Source organism: Apis mellifera, linkage group LG9 (assembly GCF_003254395.2).
Source record: "Apis mellifera strain DH4 linkage group LG9, Amel_HAv3.1, whole genome shotgun sequence".
NCBI lineage: Eukaryota > Metazoa > Arthropoda > Insecta > Hymenoptera > Apidae > Apis > Apis mellifera.
In genome coordinates this window covers 3040291-3053208 of record NC_037646.1, presented here as the reverse complement: position 1 = coordinate 3053208, position 12918 = coordinate 3040291, and the positions used below count along the sequence as shown (strand labels likewise).

Genomic DNA, 12918 nt, shown 5'->3' with positions numbered 1-12918 from the left:
AACTGCTTAACGACAGACTTTTGTTGAATGACGTTATTGGATTGTTGTTGGTGATTATGGTTAATGGATGATATTTGCTGCTGGTTATTAGTCGACTTTTGCAGATTGTTAGCCGATTGTTGCTGATTATTGGACTGGGGATGCTGTTGTTGTTGTTGTTGATAATCAACCGCATTGTCAGCGTAACACCTGGGCGAGGTGGGACTGGTCTTATTTAGGATAGATTTCGTTACACTGCTCGGTGTCGTCGGGCTACGAATATTCTCCACCTCCTTTTTCATGTGGTTGCACTTCTCGAGATTATTCAGGATCTTCCCTATTTGATTCGTCTTGGCGTGGAGCCGGCTCACCATTTCCCCTTTCTGCGTTAGTTCGTGCTCACATTCCTATAATGGAAATATTCCCAGAAACAAGGAATTTCGAAAGCCACCCCCGACCCCCAGCTTGGCGAAGGGGAAGCATAAACTGTCTGAGTGTCTATATCAAATCTTGGCTAAAAATCTGAAAAGCTGGATATTAAAAGCAGAGGGGAGAGCGCAAAATTTCCAAGTGGAAGAACACGTAAATTAGAGGAAACACAAGTTAGAAAAAGTGTAAGTTAATGTAATCGCGACGAGGAAATGGAAAAATGTACGAAATTCTTCTTTCGTACGAGGGAGAAGAAGAAAAAAAAGACATTGAGGAGAAGTACGTCGATCTATAAAGCATCCCTCGTCGCGATTAACACGGGTGAAAAGGTATACTAATGATCACCTGTAGCTTTTTATACATTTCCAAGTTAATTAATTTGATCTCATCGAGTTGCCGTCGCAACGATATAATCGTGTCTTGTTTCTCGTGAATATCTTTCTCCAACAGTTTCATAGCCACTTCCATTTCCGACTTCATGCTCATCTGCTCAGAAAAAAATTAAAACCTTAAGAGTCATTCCCTTCCTCGCTGATAAAATTTATTAATAATAAATTTTCCAACGAATAAGGGATGACAAGGATCCATTTTTCTATTTTATATATATATATATATAGAAGTAAATAAATATATATGGCCCCATCCACCTGCAACTCTAACTCCTTCTCTACATCCTGCCGCATTTTCTTTTCAGCCTCTAATCTACTTCTCAACTCCTCGATTTCCGTGGTCGTTTCAGTGATTTTGATCGGTGGTTTCCCATTCTGAAACCAGAGAAACCCCAATTGTCAATCTTGACAAAAAAAAAAAAAAGAAGGAGAAAAGAGAAAAAGAAGGTGGAAAGAAAGGGGACGATCAAAACCAAACGATATCGTACCTCGTTCGTGTCTTTGATCTCGATTCCTAACTCTTTCTTCAATTGTCTATTCTCCTCGTGAAGGGACAGTATATTATTCTTAGCTATGGAGAGATCCTCCTTCATAAGAGCGTTCGTAGTTGTCAATGATTCCACTTTAGCTTGAAGGTTGGTCACAGTAGCGCTGAAATCGACGATCGTATAAAAGGCTTCGAATCATCGGCGCGTGTTAATGTTAATAGTTACTTCAAATGTCGGTTCAGCTCCTCGATGTAATTTTTCTGATCGAGCACGGTCGTCATGTTGTCGTTTTCCAGCTCGTCGTCCGGGGATTCGCCGGGTATGTGATTGCTGTTCCGCAGATACAATGAAAAATCGATCACCCCTTGTTGACAATCGAGGTCTTCCTCCTGTTCGCAACATTCAATTCTATATACACTTGTTTCTTGGTCGAACAGTTTGCGCGGACAAACTGACCTTCACGCAGAAATTGCAATCGATCACGTTCAAACCGACCAACAGGCCCATTATAACGATCGCCTCCTCGCTCATCATCAGAGCATCTGGCTCGAAGTACTCGGACAGTATGTCCTCCTTGTGATCGATCAAAACTTTCAAGTAATCCGCCAACTTTTTCTGCATTAACGCCATGCGCAACCATGCCCTTGCCCTACCCATGGCGGTCCTGCAAATTCGGTCAACAAACGACCCGTGCAATTTGAATGATTCAATTTTTTCTTCTTTTCGAAAAAAATTAACAAGACTTTTATATATGGAAGAAAATTAAATGTTTGATATTAAATTCATGGAAAAATCTCTGCAAGAAATGATACGTTATTTTGAGGTTAGGAAAGGAAGGATTTAAAAATTCAAGAATAATTTTTTTTGGATGGAGAAAGAGGAATGAATAAAGAAACGGAAATTATACCTAACAGTGGGTAGATCACGAATACTGGACGTAATGTCCTGCGCTTCGGGGCAATATTTCTCAACGAGCTGTAGAATATCCCAAAGCTCCTTCTTGGGTCCAAGGAGACCCTGAAATCGATTAGGCAATTAGCGCCAATTTCCCTTCCCAGTTTCTTGTTACAATTCGAAGGTAATCTTCGTTTTACCTTCTTTGGTCGCAAACCATGCCTAAGCACGTGTTCAAGAACGATGAAGAAATGTTGCAACGGCATATGATCAGAGTCGAGCATTCGACCATACTTCAAAGACGTTTCGATCAGCTCCTTCACGATTAATTTCGAGATATTAACGAGGTTACTCCTCTCGATGATCACTGGATCCCGTGCTGCAAAAACAACATGTTCTTGTTCCAATTCGAATCAAAGAATATATATGTATATATGTATTTATGTCTTCATATTCATATTCAATAATCGTTGGTTTCATCCGATATTATTCTCGATGAATCTTCGATGAAGATTTTAAATAAAAAGAATAAGTAAAATAAATTATTCTTCTCGAAAGCTGATGAAGATGCGATGATATGAATGCGAGTATCGGCGAAGCGCAACGAAAAAAAATATTAATTAAGAAAAAGTTGCGCTAATAAAGAAAAAAAAGATTTTCTATTAAAAGATATAGAAATAGTTTAGAGAGATTGGAATTACGGATTTTAGAAATCGCGAAGTGAAAGAGAGGAAAGGAAAAAAAGAATAGACAAGATAAGATAAAATAATCTTACATCGAAGGAAATTGATTCCAGTTTGTAATAAAATTAAAGAACAAAAAACTCTTCGAATAAATATCCTATAAATCTCGGAATTTCTTTCCACTTCGAAGATTATTAAATTGGAAAAAAAATTTCTATTATCCATAATCATGATCTTTTTTCGCGCACATATAAAATGTCGAATAATTTAGAAATTATTGAATTAAAATCCCACGTTTACGGAATAAATTTCCCTCTCCTCGAAAAAAGAAATGAAAACTTGATCTCGTTCGACGAAACCACAACCGAAAGAAAAAAGAGAAGAATGGAACGATCGAAAAGCTTCGAAACTTGAGCTCGTCCATGTCGGAACATTACCGACCGAGACTGCAGGTGCAACGATAAACCTGTGTTGTTTCGAGAAAATAAAAAACGGGGAAGAAGCGTGAATAGTGCAGAGAACATCGAGTACAGACACAAGCTGGAAACGTGCTGCAATGGCGGTGGGCTTGACGGCATTATATCGCGAAGCTCTCGCTGTTGCTGGCGATGATGATCGTTATGATGATGATGATGATGATGGTTAATACCACTTAGAGCAAGCGGTGGCGAGGGGGATCGTTGGATCGAGTCGTGCAACGAGAACTCGACGTCCTGAAGCTCCTTCAGGCACAGCCACTCGCCGTCCACCGACACGCGAAAGTTGCACAGGTATATGGTATCCTGGGCGCCGGCCATGTCTTCCTCAAGCATGACACCACCGTGATGCACGCCGTGGTCACCCGCTGGTCTGATCTTCAGACCGTTCTGGGATTCTTGCCGCATAGAAGAAATCGTAACGATGGATCCCTTTAAGCCGCTCCGCACACGGAGTACTTGTGCTCGGGTTTAACTGGGACTGGCCTCTTCTCGCTATCGATCGATCGCTTCCTTTGTAACTTTTCGAAAAATATTCAATTTCTCTCTAATTGTGAGCTCTGTGATCAGAATTTATTATTATCTCGATAGTGCTTTCTTGTCACTCCAATTCGATCGTTTCTTGTTAGGTTGTTGGTTTGCTCTTGAGAATTTCAGAATCAGCTGATGACTCGACGATAATTTTGCGTATCGAATAATCGATGATTATTTATTTAATTATTGACCACTGTATTTTATATTTATATACACGAATGGCAATTGTTTTTAAGAAGTTTTAAAAAGTTTCGAAGAATTGGCGATGTTTGTTCGATTGTATATCGGTTAAATTGTTAAGTGTTATAGTCCCGTGTTATGGAGAAAATGAAATATAGACACTGCGGTAAAAGCGGTGAAAAGAAATCTTTGCTGAAGCGGAAAAAACAATCGCGTTCGCGTTTCGGTTTTAGAGCTACATTGTAGCTGTGACTTCGTGTCAATTGGCTTCTTAAGAATTTAACGTGGAAGAAAGAGACTGATTCACTCTGTCGAGGAAAATCGCGTATGATCGCGTGTGTCGATTGCTCGCGAAAATTTTTACGACGAAAATGGTGTGTCGCCGGCGTAAAGTAATATTGATTTTCCCGCCGACTTTACCTCCACCTACGATAATCAATACGCATAGTCGAGCAGCTGGCCGGGAGGTGCTGCCATCTACTTTGCTTCGTTTTCAACTATGTCGATAAAACAGTATTTGATAAAAAAAGGGGATATATAACGGAAATTAAATTGAAATTTAATGTATCGTGCGCCTTAATTAAAATATTTTATTTTAATATAGTTAAAATAAAATAACTTTTCAAAGGTATTTTTAAGAAATTACATACAATTGTGTGAATTATAAAATTTTATTTTAATTTTATCAAATTATTTGTTCATAAAAATTATATAATTATATTTAGGGTAATTAAATATAATAATGAGTTAATTTTATCTTCATAAACAATTTTTAAGATTTTTTATTATGATATAAAGTCAAAATTTAAAATATGTTTGCTCAATGTCAAAGATCATTTGATGCAAATAATAATACAAGATAAATATGTATTATCTGTAAATGTTCTATTGCATTAATGTATTTTGAAAAAAATAAAATCGTTTAATCGTTTTCTTTACATTATATTCAATACTTTGTATCATTATCGTGGTATTAAAACCATTAAAATTTTATATATATAAATTAAATGTTATTTTTAATTTAAATATCTCGCTTTTTGAGATTATTTGGCTCAAATTTTCAAAATTTAAATATAAATCTTGAATAAATCTCATATATTATATATTTTCACGAAAACTAGAATTAATATCCTAAATTCCAAGACGAGTTAAAATAACGAGCATTTATCTCTTTTCTTTTTTTCTCTAATTAATTTTTAATTAATTTTTTTTATCGTTACCGTTTCACCAATCGAAATCATATAACCAATAATTACCGTAATGTTACACATCATAACGAAAATATAATTTCTCATTTCTTGAGCCATATCTAACACGTTTAACATTACCATTGACGGTCACGTGACATACTAGTTAACCCTAGTGAAGTAGGCGTATCTCGATAAAGAAACGAGAATACCGGCGTGTGAGCGCTAATGTGCGTGTATACTACGCTATACACGTACATATATATATATATATATATATACACACACGGTTGAGCGACGTTGAATCACGCGCACTTTGCATCGACGTAGCCGAAACTGCCGACTTTAAAACGCGCGCCGAAAGCGGATCGAAAACATGCACCTGTGTATCGTGCTATGTAGTACTTACGTCTCGGTAACCACCAAGCGTCCAGTTTTCTAGGCCTCGATACCACTAGATCCGGCCACTTGTCCTCCCGTATCGAGTAAGTCGACGGCGATCGCGATACACTTTTCTCATTCTCCTCGGACACTAAGCTACCGGTTAACGATTTCTCGGACGGAGATATTGGCAAACCTTCGCTACTCTCCGCGGCCATGTTTACGTTTTCACTGTACGCTCGCGCGCGCGCTTGCTACCGAATGGCTGGCCTGCGTTCATGCGTTCTCGCGTGCGCTCGCAGTTAGCGATGGGAACGACACTCTTTCAAGTTTTGTAAGATAGTTTATTGTTCTGGATATGAACGTTAGTGTTATTGATAGTGTTGATAGTCATATTTGTTGAGTTCAATTGATGTTCGAGATTACGTAGAAATATCGTCGGTTTGTGTATTCTAACCTGTCATCTACTACTATCAGTTATCGTGTTTATTTCGTGTTATTTTCGTATTATCGATGTGTGTATATATAAGTATGTGTGCCAATACGTGTGTGTATAATAAATAAAAATATTTATTTCATATTGAAACAGATATCGATTTTAAATATAGAAATGACAATTAGAAATGTCAATATTAATTTATATAACTTTATATTATAATATTATAACTAAACTATAATACAAATTATAATTTTTCGTTTAATTTTCAATATAAGAATTATAAAACTAAAATTTATTTATAATATTTACTTTTCGTTTTCAATATAAATTCCAAATTTTAAATTCTATGAATGACAATTATCAAGGGATTGTAAAATGTTTTTTATTTAAAGAAATATTGATTATTTTGGTATCGTGAAAATAATTATAAACATTAGTAATATTATATATTTTGTTTTGTGTTTTTTTATCATTATTATTGTTATATATTATTGTTATATATTATTTAATATATATTTATTTTATTTTACTGTATTATACATCGATGTATATGTATTTTTATTACAAATATATTTCTACTTTAATCTCTATTTCACAATAAGATTCTATTATCTTTTATATTCCTCCAAAAAAATTTATGTATCTTTAAAAAATTTAAATATCAATTGAATTAATCCCATCACTACTTAATATCTTTATTTCGAATAGAATATTTGTTTCAATGACAATATTACTTGTTGATCATTAATGGTATAATCAATGACGAAACATAAACAATAAAATGCGGGAAATATGAATCATCTTGTTGAAAAAATTGATACATTGACAATATAAATTAAATGGTAACGAGTGTAACTAACTTTACAAATACGATAATTATGGATTAATTTGATTAAATTTCTTTTTTTATAAAAATACTAGATAAAATCTATCGAATAAAATGGTTTGAATATATTAATTTTTATACAAGATTTATCATATTTATGTCAATTTTAAGTTATTTTCTACTATATTTATAAAATAAGTTATTATGAATAAAAAATAAAAATAATTATGATTATATTTAACAATATAACAATTTATATTATACTATATTATACAAAATATATATATTGTTTGTACTAAATTTGTAATTTCTTGTAAAGAAAATAAAAGATATTATCATCTTAGCACGTTTAATTCCCACTTTCAAAAAGGAATTGTCATGCCATGTACGTCTCTACTAACCAGTTACGATAAAATGTGTTGGCGCGTGTGTGGCAAAAGATAACAGTACATCTTCCATGACTTGTACATCTTGTTTGTGACATACATTATCATATACATAATTTCGTTCTCTAGCACATACGTATTTTTTATATAACTAATTCGTTTAAAAAAAAATATGATTATGAGAAAAAAAATTATATTAAATAAAATTCTTAATAGTTCTTCAATAAAGTTTATATATTAACATACTTGATCTTAATCAAAGTAATTAATTAGTTAAGTAATTTATTACTTAAGTAATTTATTTTAAAAACTAATAATAAATGCATAATTATGAAAAAAAAATTCCCTGTAAATCTAAAATCAAGAAATTTTTTAATTCTTAAATAATTAAATCAGATTAACAGATTAGATTACATTAGATTTAGATTCTGCATAATAAATTTGCATTTCTAGATTTAAAAAAATAAATCTAGATTAATACATAATAAAATAAATAAATATAAAATAAATTTAGTTTTTAAAATACGCTAAAGCTTAAAATATACTAAAAAAAATATGTTGATTTTGTGTCAAATATTAATTTTAATAAAGTTGACTAATTGAATAAATGTAATATATATCTACTTTATTGTACATTTTATAGTCAACTAATATATAGACTCATACTAGTCAATATATAATGAGTTAAATATATTATTTATCTAACATGTCAAATTATTTTAAGCAGTAATTTCGATTAAATTTTAATCGTAGGTTAATGTTACGTTTACACGAAACATAAATTCAGTTCTACTTATCGAAATAGAAACATCTTATATACATATCACGAATCGTTTCATGAAAGAGCAAAGGACAAAATGACTAATAAACAAGCCAATTCATATTAATAACTTTACATTAATACATACATTAATATTACATTAATATTACATTAATATACACTAATACATTATTATTTACAATTAATGATACCTATATAAATTATTAAAAAAATTCTTCATTCATAAGTCATTGTAAATATTGTAAATATCGTTTAACTTTTCGAATTCGTCTTTGAATTACAATATAAAATGAAAAATATATCGTTAATAATAGACATTGGACTTTTACATTTGTGAAACTTAAATTTGAAACTTTATAAGATCATGAAACTTTCGAATCCTAATTCTTACTCTCTTCCTTCATTTTCTTTTTTGAGAAATATTTATTTTTCCTTAATCTAAAATTGTAATAAATTTTAATTTATCTGAAATGTTCAGATTAAACAATAATAATAATTATTATTCTTTTGTAAAAAATACAATTTTTTCATCGTTTTATTCAAATTATTTTAATGAATTATTGAAATTTATTGAAATTATAAAGCTTATCAATTAGAATAAATCTAAAATCTAAACACAGAATTAATTATTATTATTAATTCGTGTATATAAAAATAAAAAAATTAAATAAATTCATATCATTACAATTATGTAAATTATATAAATTATTGTTTATCTGAATTTTCACAATTTTTAATTTTTAATTTATAAAAACATTAAAAGCTGTTAAACTTCACATAACATGAAATATTTGGAATTTCAAAAGGTTTCGAGATTCCAAGTCCCATTCCTACTTAATAGACTTTGTCAGTGGAATACAAAATACGAAATATATTCCCCCAATTTCTCATCTCATGTTTTTTCATTTAAATTATATGATCTCATAAAATTTGAAAAAAAGAATAATATAAGAACATAGATTTTTCTTTTAAATTTAGTATAAATTAATATTGTATAATAAACTTGATACAACAATACTTAAATTACCCTATTTTTAATGACTTTTTTAATCATCTAAATTATATACTAAAATATATCCTTAATTATTCAATAACTTTTAAACACAGGAAAATTTTATAAAAATTCTATGATAAATAAATTAAATTGTTCAAATTTACGCTTGTCACAATTTCAAAAATTATAATTCTTTCTCTCTCTCTTTCTCTCTTATTTAAAAAAAAAATGCCAAATATACTGTAAATATACCAACATACACACTGAATCACATTCAATTCCAATATTTCTACACGAAAATAATATTACACAGCAGATTATCGAAATCATTTCACGATATCCTGTCATAAATTTAAAAAAAAAAATCCAAATTCCCCTGAGTGGTAACAGGGAATGAAAAAAATTGAATCAACGCAACTTGGATAGTCTCCTCGCATTCCGCGCTGGTTTCCTCGCGGAAAAGGGGGAGGGGAGGGGGATGGAGAGCTCCCTCCTTCGAATTTGGAACACGTTTGAAAAGGATCCAGGAAGGAAGATGCGTGGTGCGCACGCAGTCGGCGCGTATCTCTCAACCACCCTCCCCGAACTAACCCTCGCGGCATGAAACTCAAAGTTGGCCGCGCCGCCGAGGCGGACAGTCCTCTCCGCGCTCTCACAAAAGGCAAAGCGAGAAGAGGAGAGGAGCGCAACAGCCGAGGATGTTGTCATGAGGCGCGGTAGAATGGCGCGAAACACTTGATCGGGGACAGGGCGATGCGGCGGCGTCCTCCGCGACGATGCGATTTTTATCGTTCACAAAATCGTATCCGCGAAAAGATCCTATCCCTTTTCTATGAATGCGTACGCAACTTGATAGTGAATTAAGAATCATCACATCGCGGAAGCACAATGTACGGCATGCTGTTGGAGAGTGTGCAGCACTTCGTGCAGGTAAACGTGATTGGGGTGGAAGGAGGGGAGCCTGGCATGATTACTCGTTGAGTGAGTGCTTTTGTTTGTTGATTTTACCTCGTTCCGAAGGTAAATCTGATCCGTTATTAAGATACTCTTTTCGTAGATTTTTAGTAGGATTGTGTTTAAAGGATAACGATAAGGTGGTGCAAAGGAGAGTAAATAATAGTTTGTTCGATAGGAAAAGGAATTTTAGGAAATTTTAATGATTCGCGTGTGACAATTTTTTCGAAAATATTGTAAAGTTATAAAATATATAGGGTTGCATATGTTTTAAATACTTTTATTTTCTTTTGTTTTTTTTTTTTTTTATCAAAATAATGGATAGAATTCGAAGAGAATTTATGAACAATTTATGAACAAAATCTAATATTCTTTCGATTCGAGATAAGGTATAATTAAAATACTTTTATTTTCTTTTGTTTTTTTTTTTTTTATAAAAGTAATGGATAGAATTCGAAGAAAATTTATGAATAATTTGTGAACAAAATCGGATGTTCTTTGATTCGAAATAAGGTATAATTATTTTTAGGCGAGGAAAGAAGAAAGTAGCAATAAAGAGGAATGAAAATATTTGAAAACAGCTTGTGTTCAAACTGATTTTGATAACTCGTTAAATGAAAGAAAATATTGAATAAATTCTTGAATGAAATTTCTTATTTTTTCTTATTAATGAAATTGTAGAATTTTTTTTTAAATGATAAAAATAGCTGATACTCAAAATTTAAATACGATTTCCTATTATGAATCTATATGTAAATATGGTAACGCATGCGGTATACATATAGGTTCATTTTCAATATACATAGGTTTCCTGGTTTGACGAATAACTTAAAATGCAAACATGTAATTAAATATAATTGTATGAGATACAAATCTGTAGAGAAAATAACCATTAAATCTGTATAAAATATAGACGATTTTAATCTACATGAAAGATAAAAGAGTACAAAGAGTATATATGACAAGATTTAAAAAACGAACAAGAATAAAATGTCTTGAATTGAGGACAATAAAAATCTTTTAAAGGATTTTGTTTTCATTTAAAAATTGATGATTTAATTTGATTTAATTTGTGATTTGTCTTATTGATAATTTTCAGAATCACCCTGTATATTTGACCTTCGTCAATCTAATTCGTATCAATTGAACTGGTAATGAAAACTTCTCTGATATTTTCTCTCGTTGAATTTTATTGCTTCTTTTTTTATTGCGGTATTATTATTCCTAGTACATGTATCGTACAAAAAAAAACATAACATTTTTTTTGATTTTGTTTTTATAGAATATAATTGCAGATAATTTTGTGAATAAATTTTTAAAGTTTTTGCAGCTATCACAAATATTTATACAGTTATTAAAAAATTAAAACGTGTATAATATAATATAATATAAATCTGGATTATGAAAAATTATATTGATTATCTACAAAAGAAAAAGCATCCTCATTTTTTCATCTTATAAGTAATATTTTTTATGCATATAATAAGTTCTTTTTCACCTAGTATACTATGTATCTATACGTTATTAATTTGTTATTACTATATAATACATTATTGAATATAAAAATAATTTATAATGTTCAAAGTAATATATCTCTATATTACTACTAATAAGAATATACTACTAATAAGAATAATGTGCTTAGGAATTTAATTAAAAATAAATTATTTCTTATTGCTACATTTAATCCATTAAATCTCAAGCAGTAGAATAATGTAATTTTTGTATATAAGATTATTTATCCAAGACAATTACCTGATAATTTATTTAATTGTATATATATTATGTGTATTATTGTATATATATAATTATTATGTGTACAATAAATAATATATGTACAATATCTTTATAATTTCTTTAGTCTTTTAAATATCGATAATTTATAATTGAAAGATTATCAATTAATTTTATTCTTTATTGATTTAACAATTACATCATTAACATTTAACATAGTATGCCAAGTAATATTCAAGTTTCTTTTATTCTTTATCTCATAAAATCCAACATTGCGCGTGATTCAAATTTCGTTCATGCACATATATGCACATAATTCTATTATAATTCTTTGTATATTATAAAAAGGAATTTAAAAAATTCATTTAATATTTTTTGTTTATTTTAATTTTTTTCTTTCAACTAAAAAATTATTCGTATTATAAAATTTAAAAAATTTTGTTAAATGATCATATTTTATTTGAACATCCATATAACATTATTATTATAACATGTATTTTTTTTATACAAAATATTTTTAAAAATTTATTATCGATAAATATATTAAAAATATTCTAAAATCACGTAATATTTTTTTTTATTTTTACAAATCTATAAATAATAAATAATCATATAAAAGTTTCAATTCATTGCTTAGCTTTAATGTATTAAATAACAGTGTTATTTATTAAATAAACTATTTCTAATTAAAATTCTCCTCAATGATATAAGATTACTCGAAATAATATACATTTACATTTTTTTCTGCAATCTCTTCAAAAATTTGTAGCAGAAAAATTTTCAAAAATCATTTCATATTTCTAATTTGTGTAATTTAATTTAATAAAATTTATCTATAAAATGATACATAATTCAAAATAGCATTATACTGTTCTATTAATATTATATTATATATTCAATGTGTATTTAAAAATTCCATTTTAATTACATTTAATGAGATACGTAATTACATTAACAGAAATAAAAAATCATCCAAGAGGATGCATTGAACGAATATAAACGAAATTAATCGAAAAGAACTTTTCTGCGAATAGAAACCATAAAAGAACATGATCCGATCTGCAACGTGATAGCTTTCTCCAATATCCTCCATTTCTCAGCTTTAAAGATTCATGTCCGTTCTTAATCTTCTTGATTAAGTATCCCAAGTTGTTTAAGTATTGACAAGTAAAATAAATTTCCTT

At 30.1% G+C, this 12918-nt stretch overlaps 2 protein-coding genes across 5 annotated transcripts in view; one reads left to right on the top strand and one right to left on the bottom strand.

Annotated features, from left to right (window-relative positions):
- Positions 1-6198, bottom strand: part of LOC724787 (protein RUFY3) — a 32649-nt gene extending 26451 nt beyond the window's left edge. Inside the window, exons 1-10 of one of the 4 annotated variants that reach the window (XM_016913926.2) lie at positions 5649-6198; positions 3398-3796; positions 2380-2558; positions 2193-2302; positions 1742-1949; positions 1511-1674; positions 1286-1448; positions 1056-1172; positions 754-894; positions 79-386 (exon numbers count right to left, since the gene is read on the bottom strand). In XM_016913926.2, the coding sequence (XP_016769415.2) occupies positions 79-386; positions 754-894; positions 1056-1172; positions 1286-1448; positions 1511-1674; positions 1742-1949; positions 2193-2302; positions 2380-2558; positions 3398-3796; positions 5649-5838 (1979 nt within the window). In that variant the 5' untranslated portion in view covers positions 5839-6198. Of the gene's footprint in view, positions 1-78; positions 387-753; positions 895-1055; positions 1173-1285; positions 1449-1510; positions 1675-1741; positions 1950-2192; positions 2303-2379; positions 2559-3397; positions 4456-5648 lie in introns of those variants that run through there. The other 3 variants (XM_006558352.3, XM_006558350.3, XM_006558351.3) reach the window with 3 other exon arrangements.
- A 3455-nt stretch (positions 6199-9653) lies between these two features.
- The window catches only part of LOC413274 (soluble guanylate cyclase 89Db-like), a 31735-nt gene continuing 28470 nt past the window's right edge, over positions 9654-12918 (top strand). The window contains exon 1 of the mRNA XM_026442929.1: positions 9654-9976. Within this exon, the coding sequence (XP_026298714.1) occupies positions 9935-9976 (42 nt within the window). The 5' untranslated portion in view covers positions 9654-9934. The remainder of the gene's footprint in view (positions 9977-12918) is intronic.